General features: G+C 36.5%; 4 protein-coding genes across 4 annotated transcripts; 2 read left to right on the top strand and 2 right to left on the bottom strand.

Moving 5' to 3' along the window:
• Positions 1-1,344: 1,344 nt before the first annotated feature.
• On the bottom strand, positions 1,345-4,875 carry LOC107468706 (putative PAP-specific phosphatase, mitochondrial). Its single transcript, XM_016088049.3, has 9 exons — positions 4,706-4,875; positions 4,532-4,633; positions 4,360-4,462; positions 3,895-4,106; positions 3,625-3,684; positions 2,933-3,309; positions 2,745-2,823; positions 2,613-2,663; positions 1,345-2,498 (listed from the first exon to the last, which is right to left on the bottom strand). The coding sequence occupies exons 1-9, from the start codon at positions 4,796-4,798 to the stop codon at positions 2,346-2,348; spliced, it is 1,230 nt and encodes a 409-aa protein (XP_015943535.1). The 5' UTR covers positions 4,799-4,875; the 3' UTR covers positions 1,345-2,345.
• A 1,153-nt stretch (positions 4,876-6,028) lies between these two features.
• On the top strand, positions 6,029-7,156 carry LOC107468748 (uncharacterized). The gene is made up of 2 exons (XM_052255068.1): positions 6,029-6,498; positions 6,590-7,156. The coding sequence occupies exons 1-2, from the start codon at positions 6,232-6,234 to the stop codon at positions 6,755-6,757; spliced, it is 435 nt and encodes a 144-aa protein (XP_052111028.1). The 5' UTR covers positions 6,029-6,231; the 3' UTR covers positions 6,758-7,156.
• A 439-nt stretch (positions 7,157-7,595) lies between these two features.
• On the top strand, positions 7,596-10,217 carry LOC107468764 (vesicle-associated protein 4-2). Its single transcript, XM_052255344.1, has 7 exons — positions 7,596-8,184; positions 8,706-8,776; positions 9,001-9,082; positions 9,186-9,298; positions 9,396-9,473; positions 9,597-9,716; positions 9,792-10,217. Exons 1-7 carry the CDS (start codon positions 8,040-8,042, stop codon positions 9,855-9,857), a joined length of 675 nt encoding a protein of 224 aa, XP_052111304.1. The 5' UTR covers positions 7,596-8,039; the 3' UTR covers positions 9,858-10,217.
• Positions 10,218-10,763: 546 nt separating this feature from the next.
• On the bottom strand, positions 10,764-12,990 carry LOC107468691 (uncharacterized). The gene has a single exon (XM_016088029.3). It carries the CDS (start codon positions 12,719-12,721, stop codon positions 10,985-10,987), a length of 1,737 nt encoding a protein of 578 aa, XP_015943515.1. The 5' UTR covers positions 12,722-12,990; the 3' UTR covers positions 10,764-10,984.
• Between the last annotated feature and the right edge of the window lie 14,582 nt (positions 12,991-27,572).

Genomic DNA, 27,572 nt, shown 5'->3' with positions numbered 1-27,572 from the left:
TTACCTGAATTACTTCATAAGAAAAGAAAGACAAATTGTTAATTAAAAATAATGCAAAATTATTCTCTTGATTCCTTGGTAGTATTCGTTAGTTCATTATTATAATGGTCAAATGCATTCCAATTGGATGATGCTGATGCTTTTGTTTTTATCACTACTTTTGTATTCATTCATTGAAAACAAAAATGATAAGCTGGTTACTTACTATTGGTTAATGTGGAAATAATGTCTTAAAGGTTCTAACCCAACCTTTCCTAATATTACAAAGGTATAAAGTCAAACATTAATTTAATCATGTCTCGGGACTATACTGGATTTGTTTCCCTAATTCATATATTTACATTATTTCTCCTGGAAGATAGCCACCATTAATTTATTTTAACCTAACTCTAGTATTCTCTTGGCATGCTTGCTAGTTTTCCTCCTCTGGGCACACAAATTAAATAATAATACAACCATTATTGATGTTAAAAGTTAAACTAAAAATGTCTTAACCTTCTTTTTCTTTTCTTGTTTTTTTTTTTGGATAATTGAAACCAGACTTTATCTCATCTACAATTAAAACTAATTAATTAAAAAAAATATCACACGCTAGATAATGTTCCCTAGAGGCCACTGTGTCATGTGTCAGGTAACAAATTATTTTATAGCTTAGTGCCTGGATTATTGGCTAGATTTTGTCCCCCAAATAGAGAACGTTTTGTAGCACTACTACTTGAAAGAATAATAATTATTTATTTCTCCCGTATATAGATTTTTTTAGTTCCAACAAACTTTGATAATAAGTAGTAAGAACAGTAGTTGATGTTATTTAATTTGTTTAGAGGACACTTTCCTTAACATTTTTTAGCATTATTTACAGATACGAGATCCGAAGCTTACGCCACTAGAGAGGTAGGTAGCACTACTATGTTAACACGTACTTTTTTTAATTCCATCATCATCTTCTGTTAATTCCATTGGTAAGAACTGAGTCTGGTCCAAAAATGGATTGATGATAATACAAACATATATATAATTTAACAAAGATGAGCAAAGCTGATTTGCTGCTTGTGAAATAACAATAATGGAGCTCGAGAACTCTCCTCAGTTTCCTGCATAAATCAGGGTTTATAAGAGTCTTCTTATCCTATATATAAAAATAATAAAATAGGGGAAGAAATGGACCACATGTTTATATGCGAATATGAATTATGAATAATTAAATTACGCATATAGGGGACAAGTAAGTCCATGCAAGAAGAAATAGGGTGATTTCTTAAGTGGTAATCATATTAATCCGGAGACGAAATCTAATCGTGTCCATCTTGTATTGGTGCAATTTTAATAGACATCAATACTTGGTTGAACCAAAAAAGTATGATACATATTTATCATTTATTAATTGGATTGGATGTGCACATAAAGAGCCAACTAATCCCCACCTCTTTTGTCTACCTAGTTTCATTTAAGGGAGGCATTGTCATATACTACATGAGTTTATTTAAGGGATCATTTTTTTTCTCATAGGACTTGAACTCAGGTACAGCTTCTTGTGAGGCAGCAGATACTACCACTAGCTCCAAGCCTCGGCTGCGCCCATGGGTGCTTTAGAATTTACGTAGTTTCCTCCTTTTTGGAACGTTATTTATTTGTTATTTTTGGTCTGAGTCTCACATGCCTCTACATGTCTACTGTTGATCATTTTGGTCCTGTACTGATAGAGTGATAGATTAGAACCTCAACTCCAAGCCCAGTAAATTATTACAAAAATAATATATTTCTTAATAAAAAAAAAAGTGGTATAACAAAAAATGCAGCATGCAGGAATAATATATGCAACATGAATTCACATTATTTTTGGTAAAGTAAATAATATAGTATACAAAAATGGTTCACACTGGCACACACAGTGAAAACATACATGAAATACAGAGTAGGTACAAAGAAAAAGAAAAAAGAAAAAAGAATATCTAAAAAACATGATTTTTACTCTCTCCTCTATATGTATATTTCCAATGTGCATCAAAGTAAGCACCTACAAAAAATTGTTTTGTAACCAGTTACATGATGATAAAATGGGGGTTCAATTCATTTATGTGATTACGGTTAAGAATATGTTGGGTAATTAGTTGAAATGGCAATTGTGTACACACTTGAGAGTTGAGAGGGAGGGGGGTTGTGGGAAAAGATTCTTTACAATGGGAAGATTAATAGAGTGAGAAAATGAGAGTTTAGCACCATTGAATTTGTAGTTTTTATTTTTTCACTTTATCAACCTCCTCATTTGGTGAGGAGAGATTGACCGGACAGAATTATAGCCAAATTAAAATAGTTGAAAATGAATAAATGATCAATCCACAACATCAAAGTGATGAAGTTGTAGAGTGAGAGATAATTTCCAGAATCTGATGATGTAAACAGCCGTTGGTGACAAGGACTCCCCCGAACGGAAATATAACCCGCCGACCAGCTTGATCTGCAGCAAGATCTATTTCACTCCCGCTCCAGTCAGTTATCTAACAAAGCATAGAAACTAAACTGTAATATACTAGACATAAGTACAATTATATATCAAGCAATTCACTAAACCCAATTAAATCATAACATTCAAACAACATAGGAAACGATACCTTTCCACCAGCTTCATGAACGCATATCATGCCAACAGCATGGTCCCAAGCCTACACAGGACCAAGAAGAATAAATAAAATTTCACTGAATAAATTAAGAACCAAATGATAGATTAAAAATTGATAGGCTACCTTTATAATGGTCTTCTCTTTTGCTCGGAGAATGAAAACAGATGCCCTACCTGAGGCCACCATCAAATACTTGCATAAACTGTGCATTGGTTCACAATAATGTCAACTCCCGCAGCACTTAGCTAGAATGCTCTAAGTTTTGCTAGAATTTATTAAAGTTGGAAACAAATATAGATCATATATTGGACCTTCCACAGCATGCTGCCAAAAGAAGAACTTGGTTGTCCCCCACATCATCGACATTGTTTGTTGCATTAAATGATGACGATAGTGGCAAAGATTCCCAAGTTTGGCTATCTGGAATACAGAAGTGTGCCTTCTGTACTAAGTTAGACCCATCCACAAAACATCTGGTCCAAACACTAGGTAATTTCGGCATACTATTCAACCTTTTTGTCCACGTTCCACAGCCTATGTGAGCAATCATTATAGTTCCTGATGGAGAAAGCATGTCTGCAACCTCCTCAAGTTCAGTTGGGGATTTCTTGGAAAAATCTTCCTGCCAGTTGGGGCAGCCCATAACACCAGCTACAATCTCTCCCTCAACCACAAGAGCCAAACCAACCTGTATGTTTAGTGTTTTTTTTGTTTGGAATTCCCTCAGACTATGATGAAGATAGTGGCAAAGTTAGATAAACCTATGACATACTACAAAGAAAATAAATTCAACGCAAGTATACCTTATCTTCTGATATAGATACACCATTGTGTTATGAACTATACCATAGGCGGAATATACATTATAAGCACTATCACAAGCAAAGGTTTACATAGGAGATCTTGCAAACGGAAGCTTCAGGGAATTGTCTATATTGTATACTATCATATGAAAAAATTTCAGTGTCTATGGAGACTCAAATCAACCTTCATTGACACTTACCACATATAAGGCTTTGCCAGCTTTTACAAATCCACGTGTGCCATCAATTGGATCAAGCACCTATAATTATTCAATGGACTCAGAATAAGTTATGTGAGGAACATCACAATAAGATGTAACTCTATGAATTTCCAACATTAAAACTTAGTATATATAGATCCTAGGAATCCATATAGAAAACCGGGAACTCATCATCATTTAGTGATGTATAGATATGCAATGTGAACAACCATCTCATAGTATTTGATTGAATTGGTTAGACATACACACCCAATACGTAGCCGGTTCTGATCCAAATAAAAAAGCATCTTTGCCTCCTCTATCAATTGCTTCCAGCACATCATCTTGTGTCAATGGTTTGGAAGTGGGACTATCTATAGCGGTGATTGCATCAAGCACAGAACCTGCTAAGTTTCTTGATCGCAAGTAGGCAGAGTCCTCCTCAGCCACCAGAGGTATTGACGGGAACAGCTTGTTTAACTCTATGTTTGTAATAACACAAGATATATCACCAAGGTTTTCTGATTAATTTCTGATAAATGATTTCAAATGCAAGTGCTGCTCAGAAATACCAGGTTGGTTATATAAATATAACTGATATAGAGTGACTAATTCGCCTATCTCACTATACAAGAATCTATTAATGAATCGCATCGCATCTTCAAAGTTTTTCAGTGTGTTCCTCTCCACAATTATAGAGACGAGATAGACATGGAAATGGAATAATGTTAGTACCAAAACTGATGAGAGCCTGAACTCCGAAATCTGCGACGGTGACGGGAGTCTGGTCATTCTTTTGATGAACATTGGCGTCAGTTGAAAAGAGAGATGATTTCACCTGCAAAGTGCATGATACATGATATTTGGAATGCCTGAAGGAAAGGAAAAGAATATAATTGATGTATACATGGAGGCAGACACGGCAAGCCCTCTGAACAACGTGGACAGCAGCCTCCAGGTGTTGGTAATACTTGGCATCTTGCTGCTCAAATGGGAGCTTGGCCCTAACCTAATGCAATGCAATCGAATGAAATGAGTGAAAGATACAGGGAAGAAGAGTGGAATATGGAAGAGACCTTACTTGGAAGCGTGGGGAGGTACCGTGGCGGTGGTCCAAGTATCGGTAGGCGGAGACGTGAGAGGCGGAACGCACCACCACCGGCACCATATCCATTACGCGATTACTATTGCTCACTCACTCTTCTCTGACGAGGAAACGGCGGCCACTATTGGGCCCACTTGGCCCATCTATTTTTATTGGGTTGGGCTTTTACTCTTTTTTATAATTGTGTTAAGTCTGATTCTTTAATCAGGTTGCATTAGGCAATCAATTCAATGATAATAAAATAAATTACGGGGATGGATCAGGTCACAACTCAGTAGTTAAATAAATATTAATATATTCGATTTTTGATGGACTCACCAAACGATTAAAAGGAGAATTTTCGGAAGAAATAGTCATAATAAAAAAATATATATATGTACCTATCATCTATTTTTTTTTTTTTGATGATATATCTATCATCTATTCATGTAGGCGATAATGGAAACGAAAGAAAATCTGTGGGTCCATAAACACCATAACATTCGTTCACGACACTTCCAAAATATCTTCCACAGAATGTACACAAAAGTTGCCTAGTTGGTAAATTTGAAGATAAGTACATTTTGATTAAGACTAGCCACGTTAAAGTTCCAGCATCCTACGTGGTAAGATTTGTGTGATAATCTCAAATGATGGCTGAAACCGACACGTGTCCGGTACCCATAGAATAGGGCAATAGGGCCCATGGTTCTTAGGAAACTGGGCAAAATGGGTGGCCACGTCTTGACTGTTTGAGCCGGTTGTTTCCACTTTCCACACCGTCATCCGGTTGCTTGACCCGCTTTCTGTTTTCTTATAAATCCCGACGTAACCTTAGCCAGTAAGGCAATAATCCAATATTGAATACCCATCATTCTCAATTTCCGAAGGTGATTGTAATTATTATGAGCTTGAGGTACATGAGTAGGGTGATGTACCAGGCAGGGGTAAGAGTGGTTCAAGGAATGAAGGATCAAAGAAGCAAGTGTGACTACTCAACCTTAAAGTCTCTCAAGGACTCTGCATGCTCTCCTTCCTCAAAGCAAGCAAGGCGATTCTCATCTTCATCTTGTAACTCATCTGCTATCAAATCTTCCGACTCCCACAAGATCAAACAGGCTGAAGAGTCTCTACGTACCGTCATGTACTTGAGCTGCTGGGGTCCCAATTAAATATGTACCTATTTTTAATTTCTATTTTCTCTCTATCCAAGCTTGTAAATCTTATATGAATGAAAACTTTGACATATTATTATATCCGGCCCTTTCTATGTGTTTTTTTTTTTCAGACACACACGATACAAGGGTAGACTTCCTAATTTTCTTCACGTGTTTGAACACTAGGCCCACTATTATTGGACCAAAAAGAATGGCCCAATGCGAAATATTTGCATCTCTCTCCTCCACTAAAAATAAGAAAAATGGATAATCCTCGAAAAAGATAAGTCCCTAACGACTCATGCAACATCCACAATCTGAAGAAGGTGAATACCACTGTGTCTCTGTTCTCAACAAGTAAAGCTAATGATTTCACTACATCCCTATAAAGCCTGTGTTCAAATTCAATCAACATGTCTCTTAAACCCTTCAAAGCTTATTAGGAGTTACAAAGCAAGGCCAAGGAAGGTATCATCACCAACACCAAATACAAGACAAGTTAAATGCAGCAATAGTGGCGGACAACAAGGAGACAAGAACCCCGACAAGAGAACCTTCTTGACACTCGAAGAAGCTGGTTTGGTGGAGATGTCTGGTTTGAGCTCACATGAGCGTTTTCTATGCCGTTTAACGGTACCTATTAGCTATCTCACCTTGCACAATTTCACCTATCAATGTATACTAAATTTGACTCTTATTGTTTCATGTTGTTATATGGTGATAGATATCGTCTCTAAATTTATTGAGAGTGATATCAGAGCAAGAAGGGTGTACAATTGAAGAGCTGAATGCTGGGAAAGTGTGTGATTGGTTCCTTAAAGACAAACTCAAAAGGGAGCAGAACGTTGCCTCTGCGGTTCTTCAGTGGGATGATTCCGAGTTCATGTTGTAACCCCCTTCATTTTCTTTTGCTTTTTTAAGGGATAATAATTATTATTATGTTAGAGAGAGTGTGTGTGTGTGGTAACAGTGTCACTCTTTTTTTTGTTGAAAAGTCTAGGGCCAGCAATTTATTGAATTTTGGCCTATATGTAATCAGCAGAAAAATATAAACCATTAGATGAAATTTCACACCATCAAATCATCATTAGTGGTTAGTTAATGGCTAGTTAGTTAATGGCTACAATCATAAAAGTTACTGACCCTAGCATTGTTTATTTTTTGTTTTTTTGGCATTGGATTCTAGTGGCCTGGTAAAATGTGCCAAGAGTGTCGCTTCTTTGTTACTCAATATTTTCGGATTCGCGATTACACGTTTTCTGATATGGAATGCTTCTCCTTTGTCTTTCAAGTGTTGCTGCTAGCAGTATCATTGTTTAACTCATATGGAAATGATTCGTATAATTTTACATGTTATTGGAATATATTGGTTCACCATTATTCCTTCGTCACTCAGGAATCTTTTAAATTCTAACTTCATAGATAAGAATTTTGACTCATGTACCAAAAGACATGAAAGTTTTTCAAATTTTAATTTTAACAATTAATCTCAATTAATATATATTATATATATTTTTTATAATTAAAATCAACAACTAAAATTATTGAAACATGAACGTTTAAAAAATTCTTCTTATAAGAATTCTTCTTATTAAAAATGATTAAAAATTAATATTTAATTTGAAAAATATAAAAAAAAAAATAAATTAAGTAAAGATTAGACAAGTTATAGACATTATAAAATTCAGGACCAAGTTAGATAGCACCTTGTGCCATTCTGATTCTTGTTGTTGGACTGAGGAGTAAAAACGCGGTTTCCCACACAAAGTATAGGATGATGTCCATCGTCCCAATCACGTTACCAACCTCGCTAATAACTAGAGTCTATTAATTTTCTCTCTTTTTATAGATAGATGAAATCTAGTTCTAAATTACCACTTTTGATGCATGCATGGCAATCTTCTTCTCCCTCCTTCAGCAAGCTAAGTGGCTCTAAGAAATGGGAAATGAGAAATGGGACCCATAAGCATAACCCATTAACCCCCTCTTTCTCTCTTAACTAGTTCACAATTGAGATAGAGAGAGAGAGACAGATAAGGGTCAACGGTCAACGACGACGTTTACCACCATATTCTTATTATATTCTCTTCCTTGCTTTCTTGCTTCCATATAGCATTCCTCTGCTTTAATTTTATGTATGTGTGTTGTGACTGTGTTGGGTTCAGTATATCATCATGGCCACACCTCAAGAATCTGTACAAGGCAGCAGCACCTGCAACTTCTTCACCAAGTTCAGTTCACTTTCCTCACTTGCCAAGTTGCTTCTCCCAACCCCTCGTCGTCTCAAGCTTGATCCTTCCAACAAGCTCTTCTTACGTTGTATGCATCATACCATCACTGATCACATAATTCTGACTTTACCCGCTTCATATACATGCTTGATAAGCACTTTTCATGAAAGGATTTCTTCCATTTCTATCGGTTAATTCAATTCCCCTGTTTTCATATCCTCTCAAAGAAATAGGGGGTTATTTTATTTACTCAATTTTCCTACACAACCTCCCCTTTTCAATTCCAATTGGTAGTTTCTATCCCCATCTGATGAGTAGTTAATTTTGAATGATAGCCATAATAAATCTGAGATAAAATGGGGTTGCTTTGAATTGTGAAAAAATTGTAAAAAGATATATTGGTTTCTTAGTGTTGGTGATGACTCATGCTACAATTGCTTATTTCTTGGATTCTCTTGGAATTTCTGTGTGTATACACTTTTAACTATGTGCATGATTTCTTGTTTGTGTTCGCTATTCTCCTATTCATGCACGGATTTAACTGTATTCTAGTGCTTCATATGATTTATATTATGCTGTTCATCTTTCTAATTTTCGTATTATGTGTAGATGCGCCGGGAAAGCAGGTTAGAAGTGCCATCAAAATTAAAAACACCAGTAAATCCCATGTAGCTTTCAAGGTATAATGAAACATGTGTCTGTTTATCTATGCACCTGGTTTTTAAATCTTGTATTCCTGATTTTCAATCTTGAGTTACAACGAACTTTCAGAAAGTCTTAAAATTGTCACAGCTCTACAAAATGTTGTACTCCATTTATTACTATATGAATTAATGATTTTTTTGCTCTATACCCTCAAACATGTACTAAATTTTAACCATATTTATTTGTTCTTCTTATTTAGTTTCAAACTACTGCACCCAAAAGTTGTTTCATGCGTCCTCCTGGGGCTATTCTTTCGCCAGGCGAGAGTATAATTGCAACCGGTAATAATCAATGAATTTCTGTCTTCATTTATCTATATTTCTTTGCACTTTTTGTGCAGAACTTGACATTGTCATAAACACCAATTTGTTATTGGTTTGCTAGTGTTCAAGTTTGTAGAGCCTCCAGAAAACAATGAAAAACCACAAAAACCTGCACTCAAATTTAAAATCATGAGCTTGAAGGTCAAAGGACCAATGGACTACATCCCTGAGCTGGTTAGTTAATTAATCTTGTTTATGAGCTTATATTTTTGCGAATTCCTGAGTGTTGTTCTGACTCTAAATCAATGGTTTTGATTCTCTCTGTACACAGTTCGATGAACAGATAGACAAAGTGATCGTAGAGCAGATTTTGCAGGTTGTTTTTCTGGATCCAGAGCGTCCTAGTTCTGTAAGTGCTGATTATCACTCTTACACTGCACTTGTTCATTTAAGCATATCTTGCTTAATGTAATTGAGACACACTGTATTATCTCAGTCTACTAATTGAGGTTGTAATTATGTCATTGAGAAGGCTCTGGCGAAACTGAATCGGCAGCTAGCTGAGGCCGACGCTGCTATGGAGGCGCGTAGGAAGCCTCCGGAAGATGCTGGTCCTAGGATTATGAGTGAAGGGCTTGTCATAGATGAATGGGTGAGTATGCTTACTTTCAAGTTTCAATTGAGCTATATATGTATTTATTCATATTCATTCTGATTGGCTTTGTAGAAAGAGAGAAGGGAAAGGTACCTGGCAAAGCAAGAGCAGCAGGGGACTCTGTATAGCGAATGTTAGAATTGAACATTAGCCCAACATGCACACTGAACTTGGTTGCATTTTAATGCATCTACAAATTACTAAACTACTATTCAAGTTCGTTGAGACCTACCCCACAATGCACAATTCTCCATTCATTGGTTGTTAGGAATTTTTTAATAAATAAATATATACTATATTTCCATGTATTTATTTTTTCCATCAAATTCAAGAGCCTTGGAGCTAGCATATATGGTTAGTAATAGTATAGTATAGCACAAGAAAGTGCTTCCTTCATGGCTTCAATGAACACAATGAATGAAATCATCCATTTGAGATGAGAGGTTGGAAATTGCACGACACGAATTCACTGTGCCTTCCTCCTCGTTCCTTTAACAACTCAGCTCCCATTCCCAACCTACTTTACTCCATCACATGTTTCCCATTCATTGGTTCCATACATGCCCCATAACAACCAAACATTATCACACAGATTGTTAGATCAAGCGCTTATTACTAGATAAAAAACATATCTTAATCCAAATACAACTTTTATTACTTAAACCATTTAATCAATATTGAATTGTTTTGGTTCAATTTTCTTGTCTTATCTGAAGTTTGCCGGGCAACAAGCATGCTTGCTTGGTCGTATTGTACATTTATTGATTGAATTGACAAAAAAGAAATTTGATATTGTAAAAGATTAGGCAAACCTAGCTAAGAGACAAAGCAATATAGACAAGGAAAACTCATCCATCGCTATCTTCTTTGTATATAACGTTGGATTAGATGTTGGATAGAGAAAAAGTAAGATTGACACATCTCACATGCCCCTGAAGCATTCATGTCTTCTCCATGTGATCACACACGTATGCATACACAAACAACCAAATAATATATCTGGAACACTTCCAAGACACAACTAATCTGTATGTATAACTGCCATTAGTAAATAGTAATTACATTCTTTTATATCATCATATAATTAACAATATAACTTCTTTTTTTCTTCACTAATTCTTGTTACAATCTCAACAGAGAGCCTGTACTACTCTTGTCATGTGCCAGGCAAATAAAATTTGAAAAAAAGTGGAAACAGAAAATTAGCACAGCTTAGAATGACATGATGTAAAAAATAATCAGTTAAAGATTCAAAAGAATTACATTCAAGAGTGGTGGTGGTGGTGGTGGTGCCAGATTCCACTGAGCATGGTGCGGAATGTATTGGTGGATAGCTTCCTGACAAGTCTCTTTGCGTCAGCAGAAGAAACTTGAGATTCTGATGCAAGCCTCTCTATGTTCTTTGCATACCCAGAACTCACAATCTTCTTCCTCCCACTGTTGCAATGCGTCAATGACATCAATACAGAGATCAAGAACTTGTTGTTACCTGAATTCCCCTCCTCTGGATCCAACAACTGCAGAAGAAGAGCAATGCTTTCATCATCTTGCACAAACCTCTTCCTGTTCTTGGCAACCATAACCATCCCGGAGAGTGCCTCCGCCGCCATTTCTCGAACCTCGAATGATTTCACATTTAGAAACTTAACAAGCTCTGCCATGAATCCAGCATCACCTAGAGCTTTCTTAGCATCTTCACATGTTCCACACAATCTAAACGCCACTTTGAGAGCCAATTCTTGAACAGAAACGTCGCCGTTTCGAATATAGTACATCAATTGATCCACAAAACCATAGCTCATCAAAATAGTGACACAACTAGACCAAGAGAAGAACAAATTCTCAATAGCCCTCATCACTACCTCTCTTGTTTTGGAAGAACAAGGCCATTTAGGATCCAAAAGTCGCAGCAAAACACGAACCCCCCCTTCTCTAACAACAATCTGCTTAACCAATGACTCATCTCCGGATGCAATACTCTGAAGAAACTCAATGGAACTCACCTGAATCGCTTCGTCCCTTGACCTCATAAGCCTAATGAAGCTTGAAACCGCACCTTCATCAACCATGAACCTCTTAATCTCTTCAACACCAACCAGATTCCTCAGAACTCCACAAGCAGGACAAACCAATTCTGCTCTGCAATCTACACCGCCACAAATCTTCAACAACGCCGTCACGCCGCCGTGAGCGGAAACCGACCAAGCATTATCGGAATTCTCAGTCAAACTCTGCAGACACAAGGCAGCAGCAACTTTGCCAGTCTCACTTGAACACTCCAAAACCTTAACCAAAGGCGCAACAACGCCAGCGCCAACAAGAACTCCTTTATAAGAATCAAACCCCGCAATCAAAGAAACTACCTTTGCAGACTCTTGTTGAATCTCCAACTCAGAGGACCCTAGAAAATCAACCAGAACATGAACAACGTCACCGACTTCAACAATCACCTTCACGTACTTGTCGTCTTCGGAAGCAACTTCGTGGAGGTTGATCAATGCCTGCTTCTTCATACCAACATCGCCAACCTTCATTCTGGTGAGTAGGTCCCTCACGAAGAACCTCATGTCCTCTTTGGAAGCTCCAAGTCCAGGCTTCGAGACCACCAGAGCGTAGCTGTGTGTGAGAACACCCTTCGTGTACATCTCAGACAGCTTCTTCACATGGCAATGGAGCTTCGCGAAAACCACCTCTAAGTCGCTCTGCATAAGAAGCTTCCCGCTGTATGTCAGATCGGTGCAGCGGCGAGCTAGGTCGGAACACTCCTCCGCGGTGGAGAGGATCGCAGGGAGAACGCCGGAGAGTGAAGGGTCGTCGTCGGCTCCGACTAGACCGGAGTACAGCTCCTCGAGCTTGTTGCGAATCAGTTGCCATTTTCCGGCGAAGACCCTAATCGAGAGGGAGAGGGAGATTAGGGATGAAATAAGGTTGACGACTCGCCGGGGATTGGAGGATTCCGGCAAGTTATTCCGGCACGGTTTGAGTTGTTCATCGTAGCCCATAATAGCTGGAGTTGTCAGTGGTTGTGGTGCAACAAAGCCATTTTCCGGCGAAACGACGGTGGTTGTGGAATCTGAGAGAGAAAGTAGTTTGTGAGAGCAGATCTATACTTATCCTTACATTGCAGTTGGATTCTACTCTCCCCATTTACTTATTTACCCTCACTCGCATTGAATTCCTGCTTCGCCTGGTGAGGACAGTTTGGTCATTGTCAATGAATAGGGCAACTCACTGAAGACACAGGCCCCATTTAGAGGATGTTTTTTTTATGGTGAGTTATTAGTCACTAATTTTGATTGATTATTTTAAATACAACCTAATATAGGGGGAGTGATTTGTGAATCTTGTAACAAAAAGGACAAGTCAGCCAAATAAGCAACTGGCAAGCAATGCATGTATTGTTGCTAAATGTGCCTTTATGGAAATTTTTTAATGTGATACTGATGGCAGTTAACAGTTATTGACTTATTTCAGAGGAAAATTAGATTTGTTAAGGGTTTTCTTTTTGTTTAAAATATTAAATAGCAGGGTCATACTTTGCGGTTAATCCCATTACTGCATTACATTACACCAAGCTGTCAGCTACCTTGTTAACCTTACTCTCACTCTAGTTAGCTTCAGCAACTTTTTAAGTATGTGTTTAGGTTAAATTAATCTACCCGTCCTAATAATGTGGTGACAACGTTGATTCGTTACAAGTAAAAAGAATACCAAGGAAAAGTAAGAGTAATATATATGCTGCATAGTTACATTTACATACATACATTTTTGCCGTATATGAGCAGCATATATATGCTGCCATTTACTAAGTTCCATACATACATAGTTACATACTATGTCAAATCTGAAATTAAATCAGTTGACTGGATCCAACTCAAGATGATTTTTTTTCCCCTGCATTTTTAATTTTGGTATATAATGAAGAAAATGTTGCATTTTTGTCTTGTCCAATGAGCTAGCTCTGTTTGAGTTTATGATTGTTGATTTTTCTAAAACAATGGTAATAAAAAGCATTTACAAATGATTTGGTGTTTTTCTTTTAATTTATAATATTTGGGTGATGATAATTAAATAATCAAGGATGCAGAGTAATAATAGTACAAGTAATAAATATGTATGCATGTTAAAAGTACCTTGTTGCATTAATTCGTTGAAGTAGTTATTTTGCTGTGCTTTTAATGCAAGGAAGCAAAACTGGTGAAATGAGATGAATTAGAGGTTACAATAAATAAAGGATATGATCATGAGAGTGGTATTTAGCTATGAAAGCGAAGTAAGAACAAAAAAGAGAGACAGAACTGTGTGAATGAGTAGTAATATATGTACCTTGATGATCAGAGAGTTGTAGATAGATAAATGGACCACACCAATGCAACCTTGCATAGAATAGAAAGAAGCTAAGAAAAGGGCATGCAGCATGCAGCTTTCAATTCAGGCAAGAATGACACAAACCCCACCCATGTGAATTATCTTTCTATTCGCCTTCAGCGACCACTCAACTTTTCTACAAACATCCCCTTTTATTCACTATATATTATTCTAACAAGTATGATTAAGTTTGCTACAAAATCTCTCAATAAAATGATGCATACATCTTCAAAAAGTGTGCATGTTTTTCAAGAGACTCCAAAAGGGTAGAATCCAGATAGATAGAGACAGCAATATGCTCAAAGAAAGAGGCTAATAAAGCTGCCCAAAAAAAGCAGCATCTATCACCCTATTGACCAATCTCATCCCCATTCTCCCACCACCCTTAACATACTCAAACTCAAGGAGTCAAGGAAATGTATATGTAAAACTAACTTTTAATTAATAATAATAGTTAGTTTTTTATTGCAAAATTATTTTTTAATTTTAAAAATTAACTGATTTTAGTTGAAAAAATTAGTCCTACTTAAATTCTGAACTAAAATATCAAGAATTACTTAAGCATATAGTTAGAGTTTAAATTTTACAAAAAAAAAAGTTTAAGTTTCTGATTAATTAGCACTTATACTCTTCTAAAAATGCTCGTTTTAGTTATTATTATCAACGGTACATATATATTTTGCATAACTAAAAAAGCACCTAGTGCTTGTTCTCCAATGTTGGCTTTGTTAAGGTCTTAAGGAGCCTGCGGAATGAATATCAGTATAGATATGGTGCTAAAGATGGGTGGAAGGGGTTTGTCCATGTACTTGAATGAGTTTATGAGAATGATATTACATTGAAGAAGATTAATTAGAAGCTTGAAGGGTTTTGATTGTGGCAACTCATTGAGTAATCTGTTATGGTGGATTCACAGCAGAGATGACGAGAAGAAATACAATTAAGAATTCGGAAATGTTTGGTAATAAAAAAGAATAAAATAGTCAATTTATTTTATTTAATATTTATTAATTATAATAATTAATGAATACTAAATAGAGTAAGTTTTGATTTTTTTTTTGTGTTTATAGCATTATCGTTATAAATTTATATGGGAAAAATATATATTAATATAATAATACTAGAAAGACAAAAAAAAAAAAACTTAATAAATACTAAATAAAGTAGGTTTTGACTTTTTTTATTAATTATTTTTTGTTACTAAACATTTTTGATATATCAATATAAGATTAAGCTATGATAGATTAATTTAAATAACAAAATAATAAACGCAAAATCTAAACATAATTCTTAAAGCTAAATAAATCACCTAAAAGTCTAAAAGACTAAAATCTTAAAGGCTTAAACTTAATCTAAATGGTAACAATTTACGTTTCTAACATGTAAAACTTAAGTGGGCCGGGACTTTTTGGTCCAAACACTTATGTTGCTTATTACATTATGCTAAAAGAATCTATGTACCTTATAAGTTATAATTCAGCTTCAGAAAAATATTTTTCGAATCGTTTAATTTACTGTATTTTAGATCCATATCTCTATTTTATTTTCTTTTAAATTTTGTTAATGTTGAAATCTGGATCTACTATGACATGATGTTCAAATAATTAAAACCACTCTTCATCAGTTTTAGAGATGCTTACTATGGCTTTTTTCACCTGTGAGTGGACTTTGTTTAGTAAAAGTTTTTAGTAATCATGACAATTAATCATAAGTGGGTTTCAAATTAAATTAAATTAAATTAAATTTAAATAATATAAAAAAAAGAATTACAATATAAACCTAATCTTTTTTAATTTTAAGTAGAAAAGAAATGTGTTACAATATAATTATGGCGGTTACTATTACCTAAATTATTTTTTTAGATTTATTTATTATAATTTTTTAAGTGAGAGTACATAAAAAGTACAAAGTATAATAACTCAACAAGTCACCAAAAAAAATAATAACTCAACAGATATTTTTAAAAAAATTTTTTATTCTCTTCAATAATAAAAATAACTTATTTTTTTTCTCTCTTATTTTTTAAAAAATGAAATTTTCTTCAAGGATTGTCATCATTGAATTAAAACTGAACAATACCAACAGGATTGAACTGAAACTCGGGATTAAACTAAAATTGGAGAATACTGCAAACTTCGGATTGAATTGATGCTGGAGAACACCGCAAACTCAGGATTGAATTGAAGCTGGAAAATACTGCCATCAACCCACAGCACCAACATCAGCCCACAGCACATAATCATCATCTGGCATTGTGAGAACATTTCCTGCTACATTCCGCATCTGGGCTATCAATTCTGCTTGCGGAAGGCCGGAAATTCTGAATGATGAATCTCACATGCGGCAGAACCATGTTGGGAAAGACCATATAGAAAGCTTCATTCGGGTCATAACTCCGTACGTATATTTCTTACTGCTCGACCATTTGTAAATTTGAGAGGTGAGCAAAGTAAACTAAAATCATAAAATCAAAATAAAGAATTCACCGAGAAAAATTCCGACAGTCATTGTTACTTAGATTATTTTTTTTATCAACAGTAAATATAAACTTATTTGTAAAAATTTTTTTAGTAGGAGTACATAAAGAGTACATAGTATATAAAATATAATACTTCAACAGATATTTTTAAGGAAATTTTTCATCCCAATGAGAATAACTTATTTTTCTGTCTCTTAATCCTTCTGATTCATCAAATCATCAACATCACAATTTGAACCGTTTAGAGATTTTTTTTTATAGATCTCAAAATATATTTTATTTGATATATATGGGTGTCCAGCTCAACCTAAAGTTATACATTCATTTAAAATACATTTTTTCAGTAAAATTCGTCTTTCTGATTATAAAAAATATAACAAATAAGTCTACATTTACTATTAATAAAAAAATAATCTAGATAACATTCACTAACCTTTGGCGAGCGGAATGACGAAATGGTTGATAATTTATTTATAATATTGTTTATGATTATAATGCAACCAAAAAGAGTTAGCATCAAAGGATTAAAGCTACTTTGGATACTTAAAACTTCGGCTAGGAAAGCCGAGAAGGTGCCAACGATTGTCGCCGCGAGCAACTCAAACTTGGCGAAGAGAAAAATTTTGAAATAAATGGAAAACACGAACGATTTTAAAATAAATGGGAAAAAATGATAGTTCAAGTAGGAAGGCCCACCGTTGGAAGTAGGAAGCGTTCACTCAGGCTCAACCCCCGTTAACCATAGCACTGTTTCCATCACCTTCATGCCCCTACTTGAGTCACAAGTCAGCGCTACCTAACTTGGCGAGCAACATATCTCATAAAAGTTAAGGAAGCCAAAATAATTGAATTAAAGTGAACATGAATACTTAAATAGTATATTATCCTCCTGCGCATGATCAAAAGTCAAACCAACTTCTACAAAATGATAAAACTGGTTAAAGCAGAACAAATAAATGCTGCAACCATTTGTGTTAGAAAGAAAGAAAAGAAAGAGAATCCTAACTCGGAAAATGAATTTACAAAGTTCGAACAAAATGTATTTACATCTAGCACAAAACTAGGAGTCCTCTTCCATTAACCTCTTAATCTTCTAGTGTCTGGATCTCACCCATCATGATCCTGTTACTCATAACATTGAATTCCAAAACTGCAGGGCTAACCTTTTTTCCTTTCTTTGCCTTCTTTCCACCTCCTATCCCAGATACTTTTATATTGTCTATATTAGCAGATAACACACTGCTAGCACTGACTCTGACTCCAGTAGCCTTCTTATCAGTTTTACTCTGGAAGGCCATTTCCAAAATATCTGATGGTAACATATTGTTAGTTGAAAATAATTTATTTCAAGAAAACGGTGTATTTGAAGGTTGGAAAGCACATGTTTTTGAAAAAGGCTGGCATTGAGAGAAAGAGTCAACAAGCTGTTCGATTTGACTAATTGAAGAATCCAAGTATCGAAGGTGGTTTCTAGAGGTTACCCATGTCAAGCAAAAGAAGCAAAACGGTTACTCACGAATTAATGTACATGGGAGGTTACATTCCAATTTGATTTGTTGAAAATTTCTATAAATAGGAGAAGACTCGAAGCCACAAGGGTTAGAATCTTTTCAGAAATAAGTGCCAAAAGCCAAAAGCACAAGGGTTACATTCCAAGTATCTTACTCTCATACTCACACTGCAACGAAGAAACAAACGCCAAAAGCCATTGACAGTTGTTGCTTTCTCGCCTTCTATACTCAAGCATGCAAATTCCAAATCATTATATTTGGGTTTGGGCTCGGGCTTTGGCTTTCTTCTAAATTTTTGCAACAAGATATATGGCCTTTCATGTATCTCATAAGCACGCCAATTTGGGCCCATGCAAGAAAAAACAACATTCAATTATCTAAAGGAAAAATATATGGAACCAATTCCTAACCAGCCAAGAATTGAACAACTCATTATTTATAATTATCTCAATTAATTTTATTCATTTATAATTTAAAATATTTGTTATTAATGATTTTTAATGCCAAAATCCAGTTTGAAGGGATACGATGAGAACCTCCTGACGGAAATCACGGTGAAAGCCCACAACTGGTCAGAGTCTTCAGTCTCCCTCCCTCTCCACGGCTGCGGTGCATCTGAGCTCTTATCCAAACAGCAAAGGCACCAGCCTCCTCCATCCAAGGCATACTCACGGTGCTCCCTTATCGGTTATCCTCAGTCCTTAATGCCATTGATGGTGGTGCAAGTTCTTCCTGAAAACGGTGTAATAATTCACTCTTCTTCTCATCAAGTGCCTCAACCCTCGCCGTTGAATCATTCAACCCATGGCTCCCTCGTCGCTTCTCCCCAGTTTGTGCCTCCATTGGTCGTGACATTCGTGAGGGTGGTTCTCCCACAAAGGCCATCACGCATAGCGTTTCCTGCACAAAGAAGCTGCCATCGCTGTTCAAAGCTTCCGGAAAAGAGTAACTTTCATGGAGTTCTCAACCTCGAAAGGCGGTTCGAATAGCACATTGATCAATTCAAATGAAGGGAATGAAGAATTGAGTATAGGTGAAGTTGTTATTCAAGATGGATCTAAGGTATGTTGGATAGACTGGTCCTACGTTGTATAAAATTTAATGACAATGTGTTATGTGAATGTTTCTTATTCATGTTAATTAGATGTTTTTTGTGGTGAATTGAGTACTTTAAATTATCAAACCAGAGAAAGAAAATGAAAGATAGCAATGAGTAATTGATAAGTTAACGAGTCAAAGAAATAGTGCATATTATTACAAGATAGTAGAATTTGAAATCAACTAAAACAATGAGCTGTTTTTATCGATAAAAGGCATATCTTCAATCTATTTTAGACCATCTTCATCACCATACTTAACCAAATAATCAAATACATACAATGAGTCTTTATCGAGTCTTGTCCTTCTTAGTATCCTTTTGTTTGATAAACTTCATAATTAGTATCAATGTTCATGTTGTAACCGGCCATAGTCTTGTTCACCAAGAATCCTTACTTCTCCATTTGAAAGAAAGCCTTAAATTCAAGGCTGCCAAATCTAAAAAACTAGTTCATTGGAATGAAAGTGATAGTTGTTGTCAATGGAAGGGAGTATCATGCAACAAGGGACATGTAATTGGTCTTGATTTGAGTGAGGAATTTATCATTGGAGGTTTACACAATTCTAGTCCCTTCAACCTGCACTATCTGCAGAGTTTGAATTTGGCTTACAATGTTTTTGGCTCTCTAATTCCTTTTGAGATCAAGAAGCTAAAGCATTTGGAGCATTTGAACTTGTCAAATGCTGGTTTTTATGGACTAATTCTGAAAGACATCTCTTACCTCAAAAAGTTGGTCTCTTTGGACTTGTCCACTCCATTTACCTCAAAAACCTCGTGTTATGTGAATGTTTCTAATTCATGTTAATTAGATATTTTTATGATAAAGTATGCTTGAAACCCCATATGTATTTGCACTATTCTTTGATGTTTTTTTTATTGGAGTGATTCATTATATAGTAAGGATCTTAAGTTGATAAAAGTTTTTTCTGGTATCTTTAATTGAAGGTCAACGAAATTACCGACGTCATTGTGATGAGAAAGGATGAAGTACACGCATTCGCGAATGAGTAACACTTGAAAATCGGAAAATATATCCAGAACCATCTAATTCGCAATGAAAATAAATATCATAATGCCTATCAAAAGCACCGTCTACTTAAAAAATTGGATAAAGTCACCGGTGTCAACACAAAGGAACCTGTCGAGTATACTGATTACGACAAAAGTCCATGCATTGCTTAAAGTAACAGCAACTTAACAATTTTAGCAATAGAAAACAATGATAAAAAAATAAATAAACTTCCATTTAGTTAACATCAAGCTGCTTAATGGAACGAAGTGCCACCTAAATGTAGTCATAAACAAATGGGGTATATACACCAAGCAAAGTAGACTGAATAGCATAATAAGGCAATGCATTGCTTAATGAACTAGAGACATCCACAACTTGACATTCACTTCTCAATGAAGTACATGCAACAGCAAATGCATTGCACGTGATAACTCGGAAAACTTATCCAGAGCTATCCAATTTACAATGAAAAGAAACATCATATTTCCTATCAGAAACACTATCCACTTAAAAGTTTGGATAAAGTCACCAGCAACTTCACAGTTTCAGACTTTTAGCAGTAGAAAATCATATACCTGCAGTGAAACAGAATTTTTTAGGCTCACACGAAACTACTGCAAGGCAGAAAATGCCATATAAACGTATGGCAACTGTACATTTACATGATTTTTACCTAGGCATCTGTCTTCTTCAGTTGTCTCCCCCTTGCTTGGCTTTCTTATGGGTAACCCCGCACGCTATAGCATGGTCTTCGTGCTCGGTGCTGTTAAGGGTGATCTCACTGCCTTAGTTTTGTTTTTTGGCTAGTTGCGTCGTACAGGATGGTTGTCCAATGCCTCTAGAGCCTCTCCAATGAGTGAATTATGAGGCCCCGTCACTGTGTCTAGTATAATTTCCTTCTGAAATTCCTGCAGAATGTCCTGAATGGCATAACTGTGTGTGAGCGGGAGATTTGGAAGCGAGAAATTAATTAATCGGAAAGAGGTGCAAGTTAAAGGTAATATGATTTTTAAAATCACCTTGGTCCAGAATTGCAAGGGCTTATCCAGAATCGCAACATGCAAGCATTAGTTCGTTCAATGGCATCAAATACCTTGAATACAAGGCAAGAACCATACAGTTTTTAGTATAACTAGGCAATGCATTGCTTAATGAACCAGAGACATCCAAAATTTCATTACTAAAGACAGACAGCCGCAGAATTCTTTAACACACAAAACCTGTTGAGGAATATCTAAGAAAACAAAAGCCAATGACTTCTCAATTAAATACACGCAATCGCAAATGCTTAAGATACGAAAACTCATAGACATATCTAGAACCATCCAATTGGTAATGAAAAGAAACATCATAATGCCTATTAGAAGTAACATCCACGTAAAAACCACTGCGTTGTAAACAAATGTATCAAAACAGTAACATGCAAGCATTAGTTCGTTCAATGGCATAAAACATCTAGAATACAAGGCAAGAATCATACAGTTTTTATTATAATTAGGCAATGCATTGCTTAATGAACCAGAGACATCCAAAGTTTCATTACTAAAGACAGGCAGCTGAAGAATTCTTTAACACACAAAAGAATACCTTAAATCCAATTAATGCCATATAAAACCCAATTCAGAAGCAACATCTATCTATTCCTTAATTATACCCAAATCAAAAACAACATCCAACTAAGCTTTTTATGAGAGGACAGATCATCCTGTCAGTCTGTTGTGTATACTCATATTCCAAAAAAAATTTGTTTTCTATCAAAATATTTAGCACATGCAAATAATCAACCAGACAGTTCATAAATGGTAAAATAGTTATAATCTTTTGCCAAACACAATTAAACAGTTAAAATATGCTGTTGCATGTTGAACAAAGATTAGGAAGTATAAAGGACATGTTTAATAGCAAGTTGCTCTATTAAACCATGAAGCTGCTTATCCAAAGCCTTCTCTCTTTGGGTTACAGAACAAGAATGCCTTAAATTACAAAATGGTATACAAGCAACATCAAAATAGTACAAAATTACTGATAGAATAAACATAATAAAATAAAATAAAACATATAATCACATTTACACCTGGTGCACAAAATTGTGATCGTCAACAATGGCGCCAAAAACTGGGTAGTGCTCTCAAACGTGAATCACACTTTGTCACAACTCCGCACAACTAACCAGCAAGTGCACTGGGTCGTCCAAGTAATACCTTACGTGAGTAAGGGTCGATCCCACGGAGATTGTTGGTATGAAGGAAGCTATGGTCATCTTGTAAATCTCAGTTAGGCGGATAATAAATGGTTATGGAATTTTCGAATACTAATAATAAATAAACATAAAATAAGGATAGAAATACTTATATAAATCATTGGTGAGAATTTTAGATAAGTGTATGGAGATGCTTTGTCCCTGTTGGATCTCTGCTTTCCTACTGCCTTCCTTCAATCCTTCTTACTCCTTTCCATGGCAAGCTGTATGTAGGGCATCACCGTTGTCAATGGCTACATCCCATCCTCTCAGTGAAAAAGGTCCAAATGCTCTTGTCACAGCACGGCTAATCATCTGTCAGTTCTCGATCATGTCAGAATAGAAATTATTAATTCTTTTTGCGTTGGTCATCACGCCCAACAATTGCGAGTTTGAAGCTCGTCACAGCCATTCAATTCCCGAATCCTACTCGGAATACCACAGACAAGGTTTAGACTTTCCGGATTCTCATGAATGTCGCCATCAATTCTAGCTTATACCACGAAGACTCTGATCTCATGGAATGGAAGGCTCGGTTGTCAGGCGAGGGCAACCATGCATCGTGCATCAGGAATCCAAGAGATACACATTCTAGCTTTCGCTTGTAGAATGGAAGTGGTTGTCAGGCACGTGTTCAAAGGGACGAATGATGATGAGTGTCACGGGTTATTACCTCCATCAGGTTGAAGTACGAATGATATCTTAGAATAGGAATAAGCTTAATTGAATAGAAGATAATAGTAATTGCATTAAAACTCGAGGTACAGCAGAGCTCCACACCCTTAATCTATGGTGTGTAGAAACTCCACCGTTGAAAATACATAAGTGATAGAGGTCCAGATATGGCCGAATGGCCAGCCCCTAAAACGTAATCACAGGATTAAAAATACAATCCAGGATGTCTAATACAATAGTAAAATGTCCTATTTATACTAGACTAGCTACTAGGGTTTACAGAAGTAAGTAATTGATGTAGAAATCCACTTCCGGGGCCCACTTGGTGTGTGCTTGGGCTGAGCTTGAGCTTTACACGTGCAGAGGCTTCTTTTGGAGTTGAACGCCAAGTTGTAACATATTTTTGGCGTTCAACTCTGGTTCGTGACGTGTTTCTGGCGTTTGACTCCAGAATGCAACGTAGAACTGGCGTTGAGCGCCAGTTTGCATCGTCTAATATTGAATAAAGTATGGACTATTATATATTTCTGGAAAGCTTTGGATGTCTACTTTCCAACTCCATTAAGAGCGCACCATTTGGAGTTCTGTAGCTCCAGAAAATCCATTTCGAGTGCAGAGAGGTCAGAATCCAACAACATCAGCAGTCTTTTGTCAGTCTTTTATCAAAATTTTTCTCAGGTCCCTCAATTTCAGCCAGAATTTACCTGAAATCACAGAAAAACACACAAACTCATAGTAAAGTCCAAAAATATAAATTTAGCATAAAAACTAATGAAAACATCCCTAAAAGTAGCTAGATCATACTAAAAACTACCTAAAAATAATGTCAAAAAGCGTATAAATTATCCGCTTATCACAACACCAAACTTAAATTGTTGCTTGTCCCCAAGCAACTGAAAATCAAATAGGATAAAAAGAAGAGAATATACTATAAATTCCAAAACATCAATGAACATTAGTTCTAATTAGATGAGCGAGACTTGTAGCTTTTTGCTTCTGAACAGTTTTGGCATCCCACTTTTTTCTTTGAAGTTTAGAATGATTGGCATCTATAGGAACTTAGAATTTCAGATAGTGGTATTGAGTCTCCTAGTTAAGTATGTTGATTCTTGAACACATCTACTTTTATGAGTCTTGGCCGGGCCCTAAGCACTTTATTTTCCAGTATTACCACCAGATACATAAATGCCACAGTCACATAACTGGGTGAACCTTTTCAGATTGTGACTCAGCTTTACTAAAGTCCCCAGTTAGAGGTGTCCAGAGTTCCTAAGCACACTCTTTTTGCTTTGGATCACGACTTTAACCACTCAGTCTCAAGCTTTTTACGTGGACCTGCATGCCATAAGCACATGGTTAGGGACAACTTAATTTAGCCGCTTAGGCCTGGATTTTATTTCCTTGGAACCTCCTATCCATTGATGCTCAAAGCCTTGGATCCTTTTTACCCTTGCCTTTTGGTTTTAAGGGCTATTGGCTTTTTCTGCTTGCTTTTCTTTATTTTCTAATTTTTTTCGCCACTTTTTTTTTTTCACAAGCTTTTGTTATTCAATGCTTTTTCTTGCTTCAAGAATCAATTTCATGATTTTTCAGATTATCAATAATATTTCTCTTTGTTCATTATTCTTTCAAGAGCCAACAATTTTAACATTCATAAACAACAAGATAAAAAATATGCACTGTTCAAGCATTCATTCAGAAAACAGAAAGTATTGTCACCACATCAATATAATTAAACTAATTTCAAGGATAATTTCAAAACTCATGTATTTCTTGTTCTTTTGAATTAGAAACATTTTTCATTTAAGATAGGTGAAGGATTTATGGAATTTATTCATAGCCTTAAGACATAGTTACTAAATACTAATGATCATGTAATGAAGACACAAACATAGGTGACATAATAAGCATAAAAACTGAAAAATAGAGAAATAAGAACAAGGAATGAGTCCACCTTAGTGATGGTGGCGTCTTCTTCTTGAAGGACCAATGATGTCTTTGAGCTCTTCTATGTCTCTTTCTTGCCTTTGTTTCTCCTCCCTTGTTGCTCTTTGATTTACTTTAATTTCATGGAGAATGATGAAGTGCTCTTGATGTTCCACCCTTAATTGATCCATGTTGTAACTCAAATCTTCTAGAGAAGTGTTGAGTTGTTCCCAATAGTTTTTGGGAGGAAAGTGCATCCCTTGAGGCATCTCCGGGATTCTTTGGTGATGAGCTTCCTCATGCGTCTCTTGGGATCCATGAGTGGGCTCTCTTGTTTGCTCCATCCTCTTCTTGGTGATGGGCTTATCCTCTTCAATAAGGATGTCTCCTTCTATGATAACTCCAGCTGAGTAGCATAGATGGTAGATAAGATGAGGAAAAGCTACCTTGCCAAGGTAGAGGGCTTTTCGGCTATTTTGTAGAATTCAAGGGAGATGACTTCATGAACTTCTACTTCCTCTCCAATCATGATGCTATGGATCATGATGGCCTGATCTACAGTAACTTCGGATTGGTTGCTAGTGGGGATGATGGAGCATTGGATGAACTCCAACCATCCTCTAGCCACAAGCTTGAGGTCCAGTCTTTTTAATTGAACCAGTTTGCCTTTGGAGTCTCTTTTCCATTGAGCTCCTTCCACACATATGTCCATAAGGACTTGGTCCAACTTTTGATCAAAGTTGACCCTTATAGTGTAGGGGCGTGCATCTCCTTGCATCATGGGCAAGTTGAATGCCAACCTCATATTTTTCGGACTAAAATCTAAGTATTTCCCCTGAACCATTGTAAGATAATTTTTTGGATTCGGGTTCACACTTTGATCATGGTTCCTAGTGATCCATGCATTGGCATAGAACTCTTGAACCATTAAGATTCTGACTTATTGAATGAAGTTGGTCAGAACTTCCCAACCTCTTCTTTGGATCTCATGTCGGATCTCCGGATACTCATTTTTCTTGAGTTTGAAAGGGACCTCAGGGATCACCTTCTTCTTGGCCACAACATCATAGAAGTGGTCTTGATGGGCTTTAGCGATGAATCTCTCCATCTCTCATGACTCGGAGGTAGAAGCTTTTGCCTTCTCTTTTCCTTTTCTAGAGATTTCTCCGACCTTAGGTGCCATTAATGGTTATGGAAAAACAAAAAGCTATGCTTTTACCACACCAAACTTAGAAAATTGCTCGCCCTCGAGCAAGAGAAGAAAGAATAGATGAAGAAGAAGAAGATATGAAGGAGAGGGAGAGAAGGTTATGTTTCGGCCAAGGAGGAGAAGAGAGGGTTGTGTTGTGTGAAAATGAGAAAGAATGGAGGGTTTATATAGTGGAGGGAGAGGGGTTAAGGTTCGGCCATATTGGGTGGGTTGGGTGGGAAAGTGATTTTGAATTTTGAAGGTAGGTGGGGTTTTTGGGGAAGGGTGGATGGATGTGAGTGGTGAAGAGGTGATGCGGAAGAGAGATTGAGGTGATTGGTGAAGGGTTTTGGGGAAAAGTGTTATTGGATTGTGTGAAGAGGAGAGAAGGTGAGTTGAGGTAGGTGGGGATCCTGTGGGGTCCACAGATCCTGAGATGATCCTGTGGGGTCCATAGATCCTGAAGTGTCAAAGATTTACATCCCTGCACCAATTAGGTGTGTAAAATGCCTTTGCATGCAATTCTGGCGTTTAAACGCCAGAGTGATGCTTGTTTTGGGCATTCAGCGCCCAACTGCAGCATGTTTCTGGCGTTGAACGCCAGTTCCATGCTTGTTTCTGGCGTTCAGCGCCAGCTCTCCTCAGGGTGTATTTTTGGTGTCTGAACGCCAGGATGTTGCTTGTTTCTAGCGTTCAATGCCAGATTCATGCTCTATTCTGGCGTTGAACGCCAGCCAGATGCTCCTTACTGGCGTTCAAACGCTAGTAAGTCCTTCCTCCAAGGTGTGCTTTTTCTTCTGCTATTTTTGATTCTGTTTTTAATTTTAGTATTTATTTTGTGACTCCACATGATCATGAACCTAATAAAACATAAAAAAAAAACAATAAAATAAAAATAAAATTAGATAAATAAAAATTGGGTTGCCTTCCAATAAGCGCTTCTTTAATGTCAATAGCTTGACAGTGGGCTCTCATGGAGCCACACAGGTGATCAGGTCAATGTTGTAGACTCCCAACACCAAACTTAAAGTTTGGATGTGGGAATTCAACACCAAACTTAGAGTTTGGCTGAGGCCTCCCAACACCAAACTTAGGGTTTGATTATGGGGGCTTTGTTTGACTCTGTACTGAGAGAAACTTTTCATGCTTTCTCTCCATTGTTACAGAAGAACTCCCTTGGGTTTTAAACACAAGGTAGTCCCCATTCAATTGAAGGACTAATTCTTCTCTGTTAACATCTATCACAGCTCCTACTGTTGCTAGGAAAGGTCTTCCAAGGACAATGCATTCATTCTCATCCTTCCTAATGTCTAAGATTATGAAATCAGCAGGGATGTAAAGGCCTTCAACCTTCA

This window comes from Arachis duranensis, chromosome 10 (genome assembly GCF_000817695.3).
Source record: "Arachis duranensis cultivar V14167 chromosome 10, aradu.V14167.gnm2.J7QH, whole genome shotgun sequence".
NCBI lineage: Eukaryota > Viridiplantae > Streptophyta > Magnoliopsida > Fabales > Fabaceae > Arachis > Arachis duranensis.
This window is presented reverse-complemented; position numbering and strand designations above follow the sequence as displayed.

Bases quoted from the DNA above. Each gene is read 5' to 3' on its own strand.
- LOC107468706 (XM_016088049.3), bottom strand. From the start codon at position 4,798: ATGGATATGGTGCCGGTGGTGGTGCGTTCCGCCTCTCACGTCTCCGCC. The intron at 4,463-4,531 runs GTATACATCAAT...TGCACTTTGCAG, and splicing joins CTTGCCGTGTCTGCCTCCAT to GTGAAATCATCTCTCTTTTC. The intron at 2,824-2,932 runs GTCCAATATATG...ACCAATGCACAG, and splicing joins TTGGCAGCATGCTGTGGAAG to TTTATGCAAGTATTTGATGG.
- LOC107468748 (XM_052255068.1), top strand. From the start codon at position 6,232: ATGATTTCACTACATCCCTATAAAGCCTGTGTTCAAATTCAATCAACA. The intron at 6,499-6,589 runs GTACCTATTAGC...ATATGGTGATAG, and splicing joins GTTTTCTATGCCGTTTAACG to ATATCGTCTCTAAATTTATT.
- LOC107468764 (XM_052255344.1), top strand. From the start codon at position 8,040: ATGGCCACACCTCAAGAATCTGTACAAGGCAGCAGCACCTGCAACTTC. The intron at 9,083-9,185 runs GTAATAATCAAT...TTGGTTTGCTAG, and splicing joins CGAGAGTATAATTGCAACCG to TGTTCAAGTTTGTAGAGCCT. The intron at 9,299-9,395 runs GTTAGTTAATTA...CTCTGTACACAG, and splicing joins TGGACTACATCCCTGAGCTG to TTCGATGAACAGATAGACAA.
- LOC107468691 (XM_016088029.3), bottom strand. From the start codon at position 12,721: ATGGGCTACGATGAACAACTCAAACCGTGCCGGAATAACTTGCCGGAA.